At 44.3% G+C, this 18,610-nt stretch overlaps 1 protein-coding gene and 1 long non-coding RNA gene across 3 annotated transcripts in view; one reads left to right on the top strand and one right to left on the bottom strand.

Annotated features, from left to right (window-relative positions):
• The window catches only part of PRDM11 (PR/SET domain 11), a 51,415-nt gene extending 33,314 nt beyond the window's left edge, over nucleotides 1–18,101 (top strand). Inside the window, exons 6-8 of one of the 2 annotated variants that reach the window (XM_081891378.1) lie at nucleotides 873–1,060; nucleotides 5,395–6,030; nucleotides 6,811–18,101. In XM_081891378.1, the coding sequence (XP_081747504.1) occupies nucleotides 873–1,060; nucleotides 5,395–6,030; nucleotides 6,811–8,972 (2,986 nt within the window). In that variant the 3' untranslated portion in view covers nucleotides 8,973–18,101. The remainder of the gene's footprint in view (nucleotides 1–872; nucleotides 1,061–5,394; nucleotides 6,031–6,810) is intronic. The other variant, XM_081891379.1, reaches the window with a different exon arrangement.
• The window catches only part of LOC309359057, a 51,304-nt gene continuing 46,033 nt past the window's right edge, over nucleotides 13,340–18,610 (bottom strand). Inside the window, exon 2 of the long non-coding RNA XR_014163710.1 lies at nucleotides 13,340–13,715. This is a non-coding gene — a long non-coding RNA (uncharacterized lncRNA). The remainder of the gene's footprint in view (nucleotides 13,716–18,610) is intronic.

Raw genomic sequence — 18,610 nt, 5'->3', positions numbered from 1 at the left:
ATGGCAGTGGTGATTGTGTGGTTGCCTGACAGCAGCCTTATAAGTCTTGACAGCAAGAAATCCGACTACCACCTTTGTCCCTTTCCTTCGTTTCCAAACAGAAAGAGATATGAAATTAGATCTGACATTGTTTTTCTATCTTTTTTACTGTTGCTGTTTCTTATTGTTGTAGTGCTTTGGAATGATTTGTGGGAAGCGATTTGTCAATGATATCAATCAATCACAGAGAAAAATTGACAGGGGGAGGTGATGCTGGTGCAAAGTTTTCAGATGCTGAAATGCTTCTCGCTGAGCAGCTGCTATGTGGAGGGTGCTCAAAATGGCTTCTTTGCAGCAGCTTGTTCTGTATAGGCCCTTTACAAGAATTGGCTGCTGGCTACCAGAGTGGGAGTGAAGCTTGAGGAACAAAGAGAAGCAGTGAGGTCCAAGGACCCAGCATCTAAGGCCATTGTAAACACTTTACAAGCAGGCATGTGCTTTTCGGATATTGAAGAGGAACCTGTGGCTCCCCAGGTGTTGGAATTCAACTCCCATTATCCCTGACCATTGACCATGTTGGCCAAGGCTGCAGGGAGTTGCAGTGCAGCCACGTCAGGTGGGCTTCAGGTTCCTCGTCCCTGTTTTAAATGTGCTGACAACATTGGTGTTACTAGACAGAGGCAACAGCTATATACCAGATTCAAGAAGCTGTTTGATATTCCTTCGGTGTGCATGTTATTTCCTTGGAGCTTGTTGCATATCATTATTCATGCCATCCAATACTCCTCTGCCTGTGTCTCCCTTTTGAAGGTCACTCATGCTGCACTGTGGCTTCTGTATGTTTCCTTTCTGTCTAAGCCTCCTTGTAAGTCAAAAACTGTCCTTGTTCTCAGGTATGTGGCCATATCCCGGGAGGAGAGAGAACAGAACCTCATGGCGTTCCAGCACAGCGAGAGGATTTACTTCCGGACCTGTCGAGACATCCGGCCAGGGGAGAGGCTAAGGGTCTGGTACAGCGAGGATTATATGAAGCGATTGCACAGCATGTCTCAGGAGACCATCAACAGAAACCTCACAAGAGGTGGGTGCCTTTCCCTTCCCTTTTCTGTCTCTGAGTTTGTTCTAGCATTCTTCTCTGATAAAGATGGCTTCTGAAGCAGCTACAAACATCTCTTTTTGGGTGACAGGGGGGTTAAAACCAGCAAACAAAACATTCCATATCACAAAATGACTGAAATGAGCAGAATGCCTGGTTGAAATGAAATCCATCGAATAGCACTGTTGGGGCTGTGTGTGTGTGTTTGTGTGTGTGTGTGTGTGTGTGTGTGTGTGTGCCAGCTGATTTTATGCCTGCCTGGGAGTCAGAAGCATTAGGTCGAAATAAATGCCCTTTGCTGGACTGGATTTTCTGGCTTGTGGTTCATTTTGTAGGGTCCTCTTCCCGTTGCAAAATAAATACCTAGAGGGACTTCACAATATTACACTGGTGACAAAGAGCAGCAGGCATTTATACACATCAGAGATATATCTTTTTATATAATAAAAATGTAAGGATGTCATCATGGGAGCCCTCGTTGGAGGATTTGTTGAGCCACATCACAATCCTCGAAGTCTGGGTGGGGTGGGGGAGCAAAAGTCAAGGCAGGTTGCACAACAGCAATGGCCATGGATTGGGAGTGAGAAGAGAGAGACACTGAGAGGGGAAGAGTGGTGATTTAAAACAATGGCAGAAGTTTGAGTAAATCGGGGATGGAGAGACAGCAATGGCAGCAGGGGGTTGGCAAGTGAAGTGAGACACAGCCCCAGGTGTAGAGATAGATTGGTGGCAGTGCCCATTAGCTGTTAAGGTGATTTGAGGACAGGATCTTTGCAGTGGGAATTTCTGTCAATAGTAGAGGAATCTCCCCCTTTTCTTACATGCGTTCTGTTCATAGGCCATCAGTCTAAGACTGACAGGTATTTGCTGTATGGGAACTGTGGGTTCCTTCGTAGAGTGAGAGCCAGCTTCCATGAGTCAACTTGAAGGTGCTTCTCAACAGTCTCCAGCACTGATGAAAGCGGTTGGGAGAGAAGAATGGGGAGGAGGGACAAAGTTAAGTTGTGGTGGTCGCTTTTTCCTCCTGCTGCCTCCGCAACGCTTCGTGGGGTGTAAAATATATTGCGTTCATCGGTGCAAAATGTAACAGGTGTCATGGCCCCGCAGTATGAGACGACGTTTGAAAGCATGTGTGAGGGCATCATTCAGTTGGAAGTCTCTTGAACGGGACTCCGCAGAGTAGAAGGGCCTACACACTTCCACCCTGGTCTTGCGCAGCTCCCGTCCTGTCTTCTTTGGTTTCACTAAAAGAACTTTCCCAAGTTATTAGCCATGCCCAGTTCTGGGGGGTAGAAGTAAACACAGCAAAGGTAAAGGAAAGTCCTTTCTGACCATTCCAATAAAAGGATCTCAGGTGTGTGTGGTGGTGGGGAATTGCCTGAAATCTCAGAGAGCAAGTCATTACTGAACTAGGCAGGCCAATGGTATTTCTCAGAATCAGGCAGCTCTGTATATCCTATGGGCCATGTCTGCATGAGAACGTACTCTGCTGCTAAATCACAAGTGAAGGGTGCAGATGCTGGATGAAAAGGTACAGTCTGGCACAAGGGTGTCTGTTGCACAGAGCTCTGTCTACAACTTGGGTTGGGCTTTATGTGCAAAGACAAGCTAGAAATATTTTGTGTGTGTGTGTTTTCAAAAAAGTACAGAAATACCTTGTCAGTGTCCGTTTCATCACCACAAACCGCAACAGGAAATCCTATGCAGTCACCTCTTGAGTATTCTTTCATTCAAACACCCGTGTTCCGGAAACGGTTGACATTCATTTGGTTAATGACAGCGCAATATATTATGTAATTCTACACATAGAAAGAGTAGCTGGAAGCCAAATTCAGCATTTGGCTTTTAAAAAATTCAACAGTAGAACAACGTGCAGAATTCATGCATCTCCGTCTAATGAGCATTTTTATTAAAAGTTCCTAGGCATTTTGATTTAAGAAAGTGGCTTCAAATTTTGATAAGGTCCAACTGGTGGATACCCAAGAGTTCTTAAATTTAGATCTGAACTTGCTGCCTTCCTGACAAAAATAGGCAACTTGTGACTAAAATCTTCCCCTGACTGGAGATTAATCCCAATATGGGGTTTAATTCCTTGTATTGATACAATGCACATATTGGGATAGTTGGCAATTCTTCACCATGGAAAAGTTCTTGCAGCTGTGGTATATTTTATTGGTTGCCTTTTATCTTGTACATACTCTTCATTGGTTAAAAAGCTGTCCCTGATTAATTGGGCAGCACTTTAAAAAAAAAGTTAAGTAATTTTGATTCAAGAACTTTAAATAATCTATGGGTGCAGACATTGCTGTATATAAGGCATTCCCTCTTCTCTATTGCAAATGACCATGATGATGGTTGCTGCAGAAGGTGTTTGCCTAATCTAAAAACAGAGAGGGGATACATTTCTTCAGAAGCACTGCTTTATTCATATGCAAATGTATACAGAGTCAATTACTTAATTGACTAAAACCACCAAATGACTAAAATAGCAAGCTTTCTATAAGGCTTGCAAATTAAGCGCATTTGCACATATTTAGTCATTTCCTTTAATTTGTTTGTCTTGTGTAGTTAGTCATGGGGTTGGAATCCAGAGTTGTGCAGAGCAAAATTCCACAAACTGGATGCCCCTCTAGGCAGAAGAGGAGGGATGTGAATGTTGCTGATTCTCTCTTCCCCTTGTAGTGTTGCGTGCCTTACCCACCCACCCCCATCTGCTCTGGACAGTTGGGACACCCTCCAAAACATCATAGGAGGGGGATGCAGGAGAAGAGGAAACAAGTGAAAATTACCTCTCTCTGCCCACCCACCCACTCCGGTCCATTGCACACAGCTGCAGCATGCACTGGATCCAACTTACTTTTGTAAACAAAAAGGAGCTCTTCCATTCACAGAATAGCAGGTCTGGATCCAAACCATAACCCCTAGTACCTCCCTAAGCCTGGCACCAAAGCTTTGCCTGCCAGCACCCACCCACCCTTGGCCCACCTTCTGAGATTCCATCAAGTAGTGCCCAAACACATTTTTAATTTAATTTTTCCTCCCATGAGTGTTAGTAATGTGTTTTGTGTTTACAGTGAAGATGGGCCCCCCAGGTTGATTGATTCTGTACTTAATACCAAATTACATACTATCATCAGATTACATGCACTGCTGTCCATATTTAGAATGGAAATAGAAGCCCAGTTGTGATCTACTCTTGTCCAAGAATACAGTGTAATTTGGAAGGGAAAAAAATCTGCCATGTCTAGTCTGGACCTCCAGCCAGTTGTCATACCCTTAAAAACTAATTAGGCTGTGGCATGGGCTCACTCTTGCCTGGCTTCAACATCTCTATAGCCAGACTCTAAGACTTGCGGCGTCAACAGATAAATGCTGATAATGAGGTGCCCGTGCACCATCACACTATCTGGAATTGTACTCGCCTTCATAGCAGCTTTAGACTTGCAGTTGTTCAGGACTTTGTTGCCAGCGTTTGAAATTCCTATATAGCTCTTACAAAAGCACACATGTGTTTCAAAATGAAATATATACACATAGCAGCATAAAACAGCACCTTGTTTGGGAAGCAACCATGTGTCTTGATGCTTGGAGTTATTTGCAAGATAAGAAGAAAGATGGAAATTGAACCAAACCCATCATCTTCTGAATTTCCAGGTAAGGATATATGGCTACTCCCTTTGTTTTAAGTAACTGCTAATATGCACAATCTCTCCACTTTATTTTGGTGAACTTTGGCTAGGGGCCATACATTTAGCAATCTTGTTGGGACCAGCTATAGGCCCCAACCTTGGAAGTCACTCAAAAAGTCCTACCTCATTTTGATAGTAAGTGATATGGGAAATGAGAGAGTGATTTCCTTGTGTTCTCACGCTTCCTGTCACTCTGGAATAGAAAAATGGTCCTTCAAGCCTACAGGTTTCACATGGAAATTTCTGCATCACACCCTTCATGTATTATTTGCCGGATACGTTTTACCAAGTAAAAGTTATCTTTTCAACAAACCAACACATTGAACATTATTGTCTCATTCCAGCACAGGTTGGCTGCCTGTTATTTTAGACCACCTTCCTATAGTTTGTCTTCTCTTAAAACCATCTGAGGCCTACTTCTGTATGGCTGCCTCCTAGAGACTGTTTTCCCTTTTAAACAAATCTCCAGTCTTAGGTTTCCTGAGACCCTCATTCCAATAAGTTTCCTTATTGGTAATGCAAACATGTGAAAAATGAAGATTTGTGTGTTCCCAGTTTGCTTTGGCTTTGGGGTGAGGAATGTTGCGGAATTCCCACTGATAATTCCAACTCCTGATTTTTTCTTTCTAGGAGATAAAAAATTACTAAGGGAAAGGTCAGAAAGAAATCTAGAAAACCAAGATGATATGAGCTACCCCCTCGAGCTCACCACGTCAAAGCAAGGGAAGAGTTCCTACAAGCGCAGCTTTGAAGAAGGTGTGTCTCAACCCCAAACGAAGAAGAAGAAAATAGACCTCATCTTCAAAGATGTTCTAGAGGCTTCCCTAGAGCCAACAAAGATGGAAGAGCACAAGGTGATAAAGAATTCTGCTCCTTCCACTCGAAAGTCCTCCAGATTTCAAGCGCGAGACGCCTCGGAAGGTTGTGGGCCTGGTATTCATCACAGCTCTCCAAATCACAGTAGAGGCAGGAATGAGGGTGAGTGGAAAGTCCCCCGCAGCTCTAAAGACATTGGCCTGCTGGAAGATGAAGGGGAAGAGGCCTTGTCATTTAAAGTGAACAGCCCCACCGATCTGTCTCTGGCATCGACTCAGGATGATGCCCTTGAGATCCCGACAACTTCATTGTGTCCCAACTGTGTACGGTTGAAGAAGAAGATTCGCGAGTTGCAGGCTGAACTAAACATTCTAAGATCTGGCAAGTTAGCCGAGGCACCTCTACTACCTCCTCAGGTACCTGAGTACCAAGCATTTTCATACCCCTCAGGTAAGTTGCACACAAGAAAAGTGTTCCTCAAACACTGTGTAAGGAGTGCCATTTTGTTTGACATTCGTGACTAAATATGTTCCAGCATTGAGTGTTCTCAGAAGCACCTGAGGTCTTGTTGGTGTGTTTCATGAAGCAGGAACGTAGTCCTCTGAGCAAGTGGTCTTGGGATTGTGACTGTAATGATGAAACATGATGTTTCTTTTCACTGTAATCAGGCACCTTCAATAAAAAAATTCCATTGCAGCGAATTTGTTTGCTGTATTCTTGATGCATTCCCTTGCAGGAGAAAGAACAGCATATTGTTATTTTTGAATCTTACCTAGAAATTGCAATTGACTCTCTTATGTTGAATATGAAATATACTGGCTTGTGGCATGTGTGTGAAGTATGACATTAATATTTTCCATTTTTCTCTTATCTAAAGGATTTTGTTGCTTGAATGCAAGTGTGCATTTCTTTATGAAGCTCTTTTGATTTCATTTCGGGACATGCTCTGTCATTGATGCCCTTTTGTGAATATAAAAGTAGTCAGAATATCAGAGTGGCGTTTGCTACCCAGGCTTGCATGGACTCTTGGAAATTATGATTTTAGATAATGAGGGGGTCTCGGAATGTTTATAAACCAAAATTTACTCTAGTAACATGTTCATTTTTTGCTGCAAATGGCATGAGTAGCCAAGGGGGGCATGTGGGATAGTTGTCTAACAGTTTTGTGTTGTTTCTTACAACCCTACCTTAAACCTTCTCCATTTCCCCCTCATTTCTTTTCTTTTGCAGCTTCAGAAAGCATCATGTCTGTTCCCACCATCATGGAGGACGACGACCAAGAGGTGGATTCAGCAGACGAATCTGTCTCCAATGACATGATAACAGCCACAGACGAGCCTTCTAAATTGTCCGCCGTCACCAGGAGGATTCGGCGCTTCAAGCAAGAGTGGCTCAAGAAGTTTTGGTTTCTGAGGTACTCCCCGACGCTCAATGAAATGTGGTGCCACGTCTGCCGCCAGTATACAGTGCAATCCTCTCGGACTTCGGCTTTCATCATCGGCTCCAAGCAGTTCAAGATACACACAATCAAACTTCACAGCCAGAGCAACCTCCACAAGAAGTGCCTGCAACTTTACAGGCTCAGGATGCACCCGGAGAAGACGGAAGAGATGTGCCGAAATATGACTCTGCTCTTCAACACAGCCTACCATTTAGCGATGGAAGGCCGGCCCTATTGTGACTTCAGGCCTCTTGCGGAACTACTGAGAAAGTGTGAGCTCAAAGTGGTGGATCAGTATATGAACGAGGGAGACTGTCAAATCTTGATCCATCACATTGCGCGAGCTCTTAGAGAAGATCTCGTCGAACGGGTCAGGCAATCTCCCTTCCTCAGCATCATTTTGGACGGGCAGAGCGACGATTTGCTTGCCGACACAGTTGCGGTTTACGTGCAGTATATCAGCAGCGATGGGCCTCCGGCCACTGAATTCCTCTCTCTCCAGGAGCTGGGCTTTTCTGCAACCGATAGTTACATCCAAGCGTTAGATAGGGCTTTCTCCGCCCTGGGAATCCGGCTGCAGGATGAAAAGCCGAGTGTTGGTTTGGGAGTCGATGGTGCTAACATCACTGCCAGCCTTAGAGCTAACATGTACATGACAATCAGAAAGACTCTGCCTTGGCTGCTCTGTCTGCCCCTTATGGTACACAAGCCGCACTTGGAGATATTGGATGCGATTAGTGGGAAAGAGCTTCCTTGCCTGGAGGAGCTAGAGAACAATCTGAAGCAGTTACTCAGCTTTTACCGTTACTCTCCCAGGCTGATGTGTGAGCTGAGGGTCACTGCTGCTACTCTCTGTGAAGAAACCGAGTTTTTGGGAGACATCAGAGCAGTGAAGTGGATCATCGGGGAGCAGAATGTCCTCAACGCTCTGATCAAGGATTACTTGGAAGTGGTGGCCCATCTCAAAGATGTCAGCGGCCAAACACAAAGAGCAGATGCGTCTGCCATTGCCTTGGCTCTCCTGCAGTTCCTCATGGACTACCAGTCAATTAAGCTGATCTACTTCCTGCTGGACGTCATTGCCGTGCTTTCGCGCCTTGCCTTTGTCTTCCAAGGCGAATACCTCCTTGTGTCGCAGGTGGATGACAAAATCGAGGAAGCCATCCAAGAGATCAGCAGGCTCTCCGATTCTCCCGGCGAGTATCTCCAGGAGTTTGAGGAGAGCTTTCGAGAAAGCTTCAATGGCGTGGCTGTGAAAAACCTACGGGTGGCGGAAGCCAAATTCCAGTCCATTCGAGAAAAGATATGCCAGAAGACCCAGGTGATTCTAGCTCAAAGGTTTGAACCTCGCAGCCGGGCATTTGTGAAAGCCTGCCAAGTGTTTGACCTCGCAGCTTGGCCGAGGAGCGCAGAGGAGCTTATGAGCTATGGCAGGGAAGACATGGTGCAGATTTTTGAGCACCTGGAAGCCGTGCCAACCTTTTCCACAGAAGTGAGCAGAGAAGGCATGGACCCCAGGGGGAGCTTGCTCATGGAATGGCGGGAACTCAAGGTGGATTATTATACCAAAAATGGTTTCAAAGATTTAACCGGCCACATTTGTAAATACAGGCAGAGGTTTCCTCTTTTAAACAAAATCATCCAGATCCTCAAAGTTCTTCCCACCTCCACAGCCTGCTGCGAAAAGGGGCGCAATGCCCTGCAGAGAGTGCGCAAGAACAATCGCTCTCGGCTCACCCTGGAGCAGCTCAGTGACCTTTTGACAATTGCTGTTAATGGACCACCTATTGCCAACTTCGAAGCCAAGAGGGCACTAGATAGTTGGTTTGAGGAGAAATCTAGCAATAGTTACGCACTGTCTGCAGAAATGCTGAGCAGGATGTCCTCCCTGGATCAGAAGCCAGTGCTGCAGAGCATGGACCACGGGTCAGAGTTTTACCCTGATATTTAGCAAGGAATGCCTCTCGTTTAGAAAGCTGTTGAATCCCTTTTTTAAAGAAAAAAAATCAATACTCTAAGCTTTGATATAGTATATGAAATATATATATATATTATATATGTATGTATGTAAAGCCCAACACTGAAAATTTAAAACTTATCTGATGGAAGCTAAGAGGAATTTTTATGAATGAGACAAGACTTAACATTTACTGACATCTTCAACCGTGGCAGCTGCAATGTAGGTGGCAACATTTCATTCTTCAGAATCATGTGCTGGGGCCATAGTCTATATTTTCAAACTGATGTTATAAGCTAGACGTGGCAGGCCAATGTCATCCTACTTCTCATTATGCTTCTGTGTGTATGTCTTCTCTCTTTCTGTCTCTCCTTCTCTCTCTATTTCTTTGTTAGTTAGCAATTGAGCCATTTCAGCCCTCTACTAATGATGCTTGGGATTTTTGAGCCCAGTGCCTACATTTTGGTATTTCTTTTCCAGCTTCCCAATTTTCACGTAGGCTGGAGTGGATTCTTGCAGCTTCTTCTGATGATCTGGTTCATTTTCTGTTGTTTCTGTCAATTGGCCCATGATGCCCCTTCCTTGGGCATTTTCAGTGTAAGGCAAAACCTTTTTTCTGCTACTCCTGTGAAAATTCTACTAACGATTCATGTATCTTACAATATTGATAGCATGTTCAGATGAAAATAGCATAATGCAGAAGATGGGGAACTATTGGGGTGGGGTGGGGTGTTTTTGCATTTATATTTTTATATAGTAGACAATGAGAAAAATTAAATAAAACTCTTTACTGAAAACCCGGGCTGCTGTGGAAGCTAGAGAGCCAACGAGTCAAAGCCCCGTAACAGGGCAGAGACTCCAGGGCTTAAAATATGTATGCTAATTTTATGTTATTTATACTCGGTCTTTATCATCATAAATGGGTTGTGTCTTTGTTTGGGTTTTTATAACAAGTGAAAGAAATGCCTGCCACGTTTCTGTGGCAGGGGATATCAATGCAAGATCCGTCGTTGATTGTCGTCACATGACAAGGTCCTCTTAGGGGTTCACATATCCTCCGTTGAGTAAGGTTTGAAGTTCAGTCATCTGGCAAAAGAAAAAAACGGAATGCTGTGTTTATTCCTGTGAAATGCTTCTTTCAAAGGGGTGCATGGTATGGCAACATATTTGCAGCTCAAATAAACACATCTGTGGAGATTTTTTTTTTTTTTTTACTACCCCAACGCTTCAGGTTAAATAAGCCAAAATGAGCACAAAACCTCCACTGCTGACTGTGCCTTGCCCTGCTAATATTGCAGAGGGCAGCACCACAACAATAATGGACAATCACAGGAATAAAATGATTTTTTGCCTGGAACTACTAGGATGGCATGTTTCCAGAGGGACTAACCTTATGCCAGTCGGCATTGTTTTGGAAATACAGCAAGGACGTCAGTTACACTGAACTTTTCCATATCCCCTCTCTCCACACACACCCTGCCATTTTCCTCCTGACCCTTCCTATTGGTCTTGGTGCTAAAGTATCTCTGGAACTGATGCTGCTAGCTGCTAGCTTTTCATTTATATAAATATATGACTTTATTTTTTAAACCGTATGTTTTCAATGGTAATGTAGCATGTTGTTGAAGCAGTCTCTCTTAGGGTATATCTGCACCAGCTTCCTTCACTGTGTCTTTTCCTCCTCCCTCTTTTCGCTCGGTGGAAATGTCCCGGGAATCATCTTTTAGCATTGTTCCCATTCATGCACAATTCTTATATCCAGGACTCAAAGCTCATTTTCTTCACCCTGCAACTGCTCAATGAAAAACAAAGAAAACTCCAGATACCTTGATGTGTTGTCATACAAAAGAACTAGGGATAGAGGCTCCATGCTTTGTGGCATCTCCATGGGATTGTAAAGCAGTTGGAGCTGTTAAGAGAACTCAGCCCGGCAGACAAAAGGAATGAGAGGTGGGAGGGTAGATAGCTGAAGGATTTAGTGAGTCGTCTTATGACAAATGCACAACAGTAGCATAAGAAGCGGCACATAGGCAAAAATAGAAAGATGATGGGTTGAAGCAGTGGTTTTCAACTAGTGTGCCATGGCACCCTGGGGTGTCTTGAATGATGGCCGGGGTGCCACGGGCAATACTGGCCTCTGTCCCTCTTTCCTTCCCTCCCTCCTTTGATGCCCTATCACGTCTCTGCCTCCCAAAGGCTTGCACAATTGTTTGTTGCAGCAGCCCTGGCTGACCAAGGTGTGCTTCCCAGGCCGCTGTGCGACAGTGTGAGGAGGCACCTCTCTTTGGGGCAGGGGGGGGCAGTTCAGAGACTGCCTGGCGGACTCCCAAGGAGAGGGAAGTGGTGAGGAGGCTGAGGAACACTGCACAAGGGACGGTGTTTAAAAAGCGCTGAGGGGCTTCTGGCTCTGCAGGCAAGGGGTGACACAACTGGGCTCCTGAGCCACACAGGGGTGCCGCTAAAAGAAAGCAGTTGGTCAAGGGAGCTGTGAACCCAAACAGGTTGAAAACCTCTGGGTTGAAGAATGAGCCAGAGGGAGAAGCTCTGGGGTAGGACAGTTGTAATTGTATGGGAGTTAGTGCTTTTTAAAAAAATGTGGCACTGACTTCCATATGAAAGCATTGGGTGGGAAGCAGGAATTGAGAAACTATCTTAGGCAATCAGGGACAGCAAACAAAATCAGGTACAGATTGCAGCAACTCTTTGTTCAGAAAAACAATAACTGGTGCAGATATACCTTTGGTCCAGCCCTCACCGACTCAGTGCCCTCCTCCAGCTTTGGACCACAACTTGTATCAGCCCTGGCCGAAAGTGGAGAGCACGAGGTTGGCAAAGGCTGCTTTAGTCACTTCCACTGCCAGGGTTCATGCACTGCCTTCTCACTCCGCACACAGATACACACACACACACACACACTTGATAAGTAGCATTTTATGTTGGGCTTTAGAAATTCATTGTCTGCAATATTACCTGCTTTGGGCTGATGGTAGGGAGTGAGACTGATGAGCACAGAAGGAAGATTTGTTAGAAAATGTTAAAAGAGTTGCGTAGTTTTGATCATTTTTGACAGCGGTTAAGGCATCGTTGGTATTAACGCTACAATGGTAACTTAATATAGAATGTTTTTACATAATGCTATTCTAAGCATAGAAACAACTGCTGGGATTTGAAGAGCCTTGGTGTGACCCAAGGCCATCTACATACCATGGGTGATGAGAGATTAGCATTGTCAGCATTAGTTTGCACAACTAAGGCTTCCATTCACCCTTGTGTTGGTTTACTGGTGATATTAACTCCAAGAGAGTGGGGGGTGGGGAGTATAAATGCTTTGCTACTATATTCTTACTGTCAGTGGTTTTTGGCCATTTTATAGGCCCTGTAAATTATGACCCAGCTGTCCCAATACTCATAATCTGGTTGCTTTAATTGGTTCATTTCAGATAAATAACATAGGCTCTGGTGGAAATGATGATAAGGCTAGATAAAGACAATTTTGGAATTTAGAAGACGGTTTGTTATTTGAAGCACTCCCAATATGTGCTAATGTTAGAGTGTGTACACTAGACCGTGCCTAAGGTGAACCCAACCACAATTTACATTAAGGAACCATCTGTATATGGTTTCTGAAACATTGTTCCTCAGACTGATAGCTCAGTCAGTAGAGCATGAGACTCTCAGGGACGTGGGTTTGAGCTCCACGTTGGGCAAAAGATTCCTGCAATGCAGAGGGTTGGGCCAGGTGACCTTCATGGTTCCTTCCAACGCTATGATTCTGTGATTCTTAAAGTAGGAACAATTGGCCTAGGTAATCTGCATTTTGCTTTGCCTGTGATCCCTCTCTTCATTATTGGTCTGAAGAAGAAATACTTTGCTAGGACACGGGTTGTTTTTAGCCTTTTGGGGGAGAGAGTAAGATGCTACTCATTAAATGTTCATGAGCTCACCTGCATAATTCCTCTTCTGTAGTTGCTTATATTCAGGAGATGTGTTCTTGTGCTCTGATGCTCAAGCATCAACGGGTTGCAGGAGGCGTAATATTAAATCACCTGTAGGGTATGTCTAGAATGTTGTGTAAATGGGCAAGAAAATGAAATATTTACAATGACCAGCATGCAGAGAACAGAATATGGCACATGCTTCTGTGAAAGCTTCCTCTTCTCTCCCATTTTGGGGTTTTGTGTGTGTTTGTGTAAACATTTGGCCATACTGTAATACATGCAGAACACAATCCAGTTTAAATTAAGCAATTTTAAATCTTTGTTTCAGTGAAAGAGGCAATCAGGCGCTTAATTCACTCACATTAAAATCAGTGGTGCTTAACTGTGGCTGGGCCATATTTTACATCATCTGCCACTATTCCCCCCCATAGCGTTAGTAGTTTAACTATAAATAGATAATCCAGGTTGGTTAAAATGAGACTGAAATCGTCCATGGCTTGCTTTACATTCACAGTCTTACCGGTGATGTTATACATGTGATAGGTTTCCACATCTGAGCCCCAAAATTACAAAACTGCTTATTGCTTTTTAATTTCATGTACAATCTCCCATTCAGAGTCCAGGTTCTCTCTATTCAATGAAAATGTATGAAAATGTTCTCTATCTGAAATTTTTTTACTACCAAAATACATCAATTACAGTGGTAACTTGGGTTAAGAACTAAATTCGTTCCGGAGGTTTGTTCTTAACCTGAAACTGTTCTTAACCTGAGGTACCACTTTAGCTAATGGGGCTCCCGCTGCCACCACGCAATTTCTGTTCTCATCCTGAATCAAAGTTCTTAACCCGAGGTACTACCGGGTTGTAACCTGAAGCATCTGTCACCCGAGGTACCACTGTAAACATGCCTGCATCTTTAAGCCCCTGAAAGCATGTTACACCTTGTAATGGACTGTTTAGTTAAATCAAAAGGTGAAAAGTATTACTAAAATAAAACCCTAGCTCTGTCGAAATCACGTCCACTTCAGTGAAGACATAATTTTCTTATCTAAGATTTGGTTGCACACTTAGTAATTTTACCAGTAGTCAAGAATCCAACCTGTTAATGCTATGCAAAATAGTATTTGTTGGTATCCTGTTATGAAGAAAAAATTGGTAAATATTCTAAAGTACAGGGATAACAAAAGGACTTGATGAGTGTGTCTTAGGGTATGCATATCAGCAGCCAGGTAAATAAGAATGCTGGCTGAAGATTGCATTGTGAATGTTGTACTGCCAGGTAAAACAATGTTGTATTGCTGTTGTGTATCACTTTTGCGAGGAGGGGGGCTGCTTCCAGCAGTTGTGTTGAACAGAATATTTGTCTATGCTCAGTTGCTATGATTTAGCTGTTTGGTCATAGTCAAACTAAATAGAGGCTGGGGGAAAAGGACACTAGAGGGCGCCTGGTGTTAAGACGTTTGTGGATGTGTAGCACAGCCAAATAGCACAAGAGAAGGAAACTATTGCCTGTGTTTGATGGTACTTCAAAATGCCTTGTATAGGTTTCTCCTGCAGTGAGGAGGAGATAAAAAGGAGCCCGGCTCAAGAGTATCCAATTCTAGGAGATCCAACTGGGATCGGGAATCCTGTAACATTCAGGCGATGGATGATGATGATGATGGATGTGTGATCTCTTAAATCTCTAAACCAGTGTTTCTCAAACTTTGGTCTCCAGCTGTTTTTGGACTACATTTCCCATCACTCCTGACCACTAGTCTTGCTAGCTAGGGATGATGGGAGTTGTAGTCCAAAAGTCACTGGAAACCCAACTATGGGAAGCACTGCTCTAAATGAGAAAAAGATACAGCTTGTAATGAAATGCTTCCTTCTTGTTGAGCACCTGATTGATTCATCTGTTCATATCTGCATCTGTACCTTAACTTGTGGAGTTCTAACTCTTAAGGGGGTCTCATTGCAGATCTCCCAGCTATCTTTTATAACTCAGGCTCTTCTACAGATGTATGTGTCTGTTTGTCAGAAACACACTAAGCCCACACTGATGCTACCTTGCATGCAGACTGCCAGGGGTGCACAAAAGTCAAATTGCCATGGCCATCAAGCCAAATGCGACAGGGATTGTAAGGAAACAGAAAGCCAAAGCTTCCTACATTAGCAAAGCACAGTGAGGACACAAGCATAGAATCACAGAGCTGTAGGGACCCCGAGGGTCCTCTAGTCCAACCCCGCTGCAATACACAAACAGTGCAGACATATGGTTCTGGCACACTTTGGGGCTATCAGTTGATCTTTCTGTTAGCCAGTTGTCTGCAGTTCTGCTGGTCTGGACTCTCAGTGGCCATTCAGAGATACTGATCCCACAGCATAAACACAGCCACTAAGACAGAGCTTGCAGAGCCCGTGACCCTCCAGATCTCAACAGTCTACAACTCCTTTGGGTGCCTGATCATTGCCTATTTGGGCTGGGGCTATGGGAGAGTTTAAACAATGTCTGCAGGGCCACAAGCTAGCTACCTCTGCAGAGAGAGGTCTTTCAGGTTATGTTTCAGCTAATGCTATGTTTCAGCTCATAAGATGGGCCTGTCATTTGTATAGCTAAGACACGCACTGGGTTAGTAGCACCCCTTGATGGCAAAAGTCTATCTCAGAAACAGTAGAATACCGGTACTATGCAATTCCTGTGTCCGTCTGGAGGCAAGTGAAATATGTATGCATGAAACCTGATTTAAGTCTGCAATGCATCCTCTTGAAAGGGGCGGCCTAAGGGGCAGATGTGAGCCTTGAAAGTCCTGTTGCTTCTATTGGGATTTCATCGCACCTGACTTCCTCTGGATTGCCTTCATTTGGCATTGACCCAGTTAAATTCAAGCACTTTTAACATTTCACTGATTTTCAAGGGGAAATTCCCATTAAACCCAGTGGGGCAAAGGACTTTGGCTAGACATAATCTATATACAGCACGTCCCTATATAGCAACCCATGTACAACATACGATGTAAGAAATGAATCCACATGCCTATATATCACTATATAAGACTGTATATTTAGATATGTATCTGTTTTCAATAGATATAAATATGAAAATTAGAGAGAAAATATGTTGTCCTGTTGCAAATGAAGGCCCTGCATTTTGGGGAGAGGCATAAAGTACTTAAGGCTAAAATTTTGCTGGTAAGCATGGCAGCATGCCAAATGAAGCCTATGATAGCAATAGTGGGACCATCTTGCAATGGATGCGGGTGAACATTTCATCTGTGTTGTGTGTTGACACGGACAGTAAATGCCTTTAGCTAAGACGTATCTGACCCAGTTGCTCACTTTCCCCCTCTGCTTGTTTTGACTTTCTGAGTGCAGGCTGAAATGTAGCTTGTGCTCTCGCCCACCATTCCAGTATGTATTGTTCAATGGCCAGCAAAGCAGAACGGTCCAATGAATTTGGAGTGGAGTCCCTGGAGGCGGAAGGCCGAGTCCCATTGCCGTCAATGAGCGGTACTTGATGCTCTGTTTAGGGTAGGGATGCAGCGTTCATTTGAACAAGGAACAGAGTGCAGTCGAAGAAGAGGAGAGATGGGTGGCATCCCAGCGGCTGTTGGACTCCATCTCCCATGGTCATCAGTGATCATGAGAGCTGTGGTCCTGCAGTAGGTGGAGAGCCACAGATTCTCCAGCCTCGGTACATGGCGAAGAGGTTTAGCACATGAAGAAAAGCTTTGAGTGCAGTGATTAAAATAGGTAAATTGATTTAGCTGGGGAGTCGGTGCAGCTGCATTGTTGCTCCTCGGCTACTACCATCTTGTCTGGCTGCTTTTCAAAGAGCTGCTGCTTTTTTCATTGTTAAATGAGCAAATCAGATAGCTTTTAGGGTGGGCAGTGGAGTTGTGTCATTAGAGAATACTGCAGCCTGAATGCTCATTTTTATTTTTATTTTATTGGTGTTGGCAATGAGGCATTATGACTAGACCACTCCAGCAAAACAATGTTAATGTGATGATATCCTTTTTAATATGAATGGCAGATCCAAGCCACCGTTTCTGGCGACCGTCCTTTGTGAAATATGTGTCGAGAGGTCTTCCAGCTGGACGGCCTCTTGCTCTGCTCTGGTCAAAGCCATTAGGATGAAGTTAGCACAACTACTTCATACCAGGAAGAGGCGGGAGGATAAAATGGTTTTGGACTTCCTTCCATACAGACACTATGTAACGACTTGCGCAAGTTTTTTGAGAAAGACAAATATTACTGCTATTGGGGGCTCGGGGTGGGGGGTGAATGTGGGAACAGTTTTTCCTCAACCGACTACTTGCACTGACTGGTGTTGCGCAGCTACACATTTAGAGAGCTTGTGCCACACACACACACACACACTCTTATGGTGATGATGCAGGCAATGTGCGTCAGGCCTTTGTCGCCACCACACAACTCTGGAAACCCACCTCAGTTACAAACCTGGCCTACCTGAACCTCTGCCCCCTGCCCCCCAATCAAGCTTCAGGACTGTAGAGTGTAATCCCATAGAATAACAGCTACCTAGAAAACGTGATCCTCAGGACTGAACCTCATGGATAAGTTACCTTCTCATGGCTACTGGACTCTTTACCAGCCTGCAAGCTGCCAGCAAGGCACCCTCGCTCTGTAAAATAATTTTTTTTATAAAATCTGTCAGGCACTTCACCTCATGTATAGAAAAAACCTTCCCAGCCACTGCTGGGGAGACACATCACTCAAACTGTAATTTTAGAAATGCAACAGGAGGGCTGTCGGACTTCTCCTTTTCAGGCGTCCCCACAAACTCACTTTACGAAGAATCGAGGAGGTGTGTGAAGATAACCTCCTCGCATTTTGCCTTTCCCCCCTTTCCCTTCACAACCCCAGTCCCCAACTGTTAGCTTGAACCATGCACACGTGTAATTGAGGGGAGGGGGAGAAACAATCTAGAAATCTTATTATTACATATGTATTAAAATGTTAATATCACACTTTTTCTGACAATGTTTTAAAGAAAAGAAAAAAAAAGTTATTACTTTGCGGACTGTGCTTTATAGTACCTGTGTGAAAGAGGCTAGGACACTGGATACGAATAGAGCTATGTTGATATATCCCTAGTATGTACACGAGAACTTTCTTTTTGTCATACATTATACTTGTAATGTAAGATGATTATTAATAAAAAAAGAAACACTTCAGTTTATCAAGGTGGGTGGTGCGTGTCTTTATTAATGACTCGAATGAAAACAACTGAGCCTGCAGAAGAAGAAGAAGAAAGACTTTGCAGGCAACTGTAACCAAGTCACTTATGGGAAGATCATTCATAATTTGCCCTCAAGGGCCCCCCAGGCAGAGGCCAAGGCGCCTGCAGCGGCCAAGAAAACCAAAGAGGCAAAGGGAGAGAAAGCCAAGGTTGACCAGGGGTCCAAGCCCCCCAGAGCCAAAGGGGGGAGGAAGGGGGAGAATCCAGCCATCCATAGAATCATAGAGTTGGAAGAGACCACAAGGGCCATCGAGTCCAACCCCCTGCCAAGCAGGAAACAAGGAGGTCTGAGGGGTCAGATTCCACAGGGAGGGCAGGATGGGGGCACAAGGCTGTCCAACGCGGCACCCTCCATCCGCCTTGTCCAAGGGAAAGGAGACCCCTTTTATGGTGGGGGCTGCCCCTCCACCTCTGGCACAACATTCCCATTTATGAATGGACTATTTATG

The sequence above is a fragment of the Podarcis melisellensis genome, assembly GCF_964234715.1.
Source record: "Podarcis melisellensis genome assembly, chromosome: 1".
NCBI classification, from domain to species: Eukaryota; Metazoa; Chordata; class Lepidosauria; order Squamata; family Lacertidae; genus Podarcis; species Podarcis melisellensis.
The sequence above is the reverse complement of the archived record's forward strand: the minus strand, read 5'-3'. Positions and strand labels throughout refer to the sequence as shown.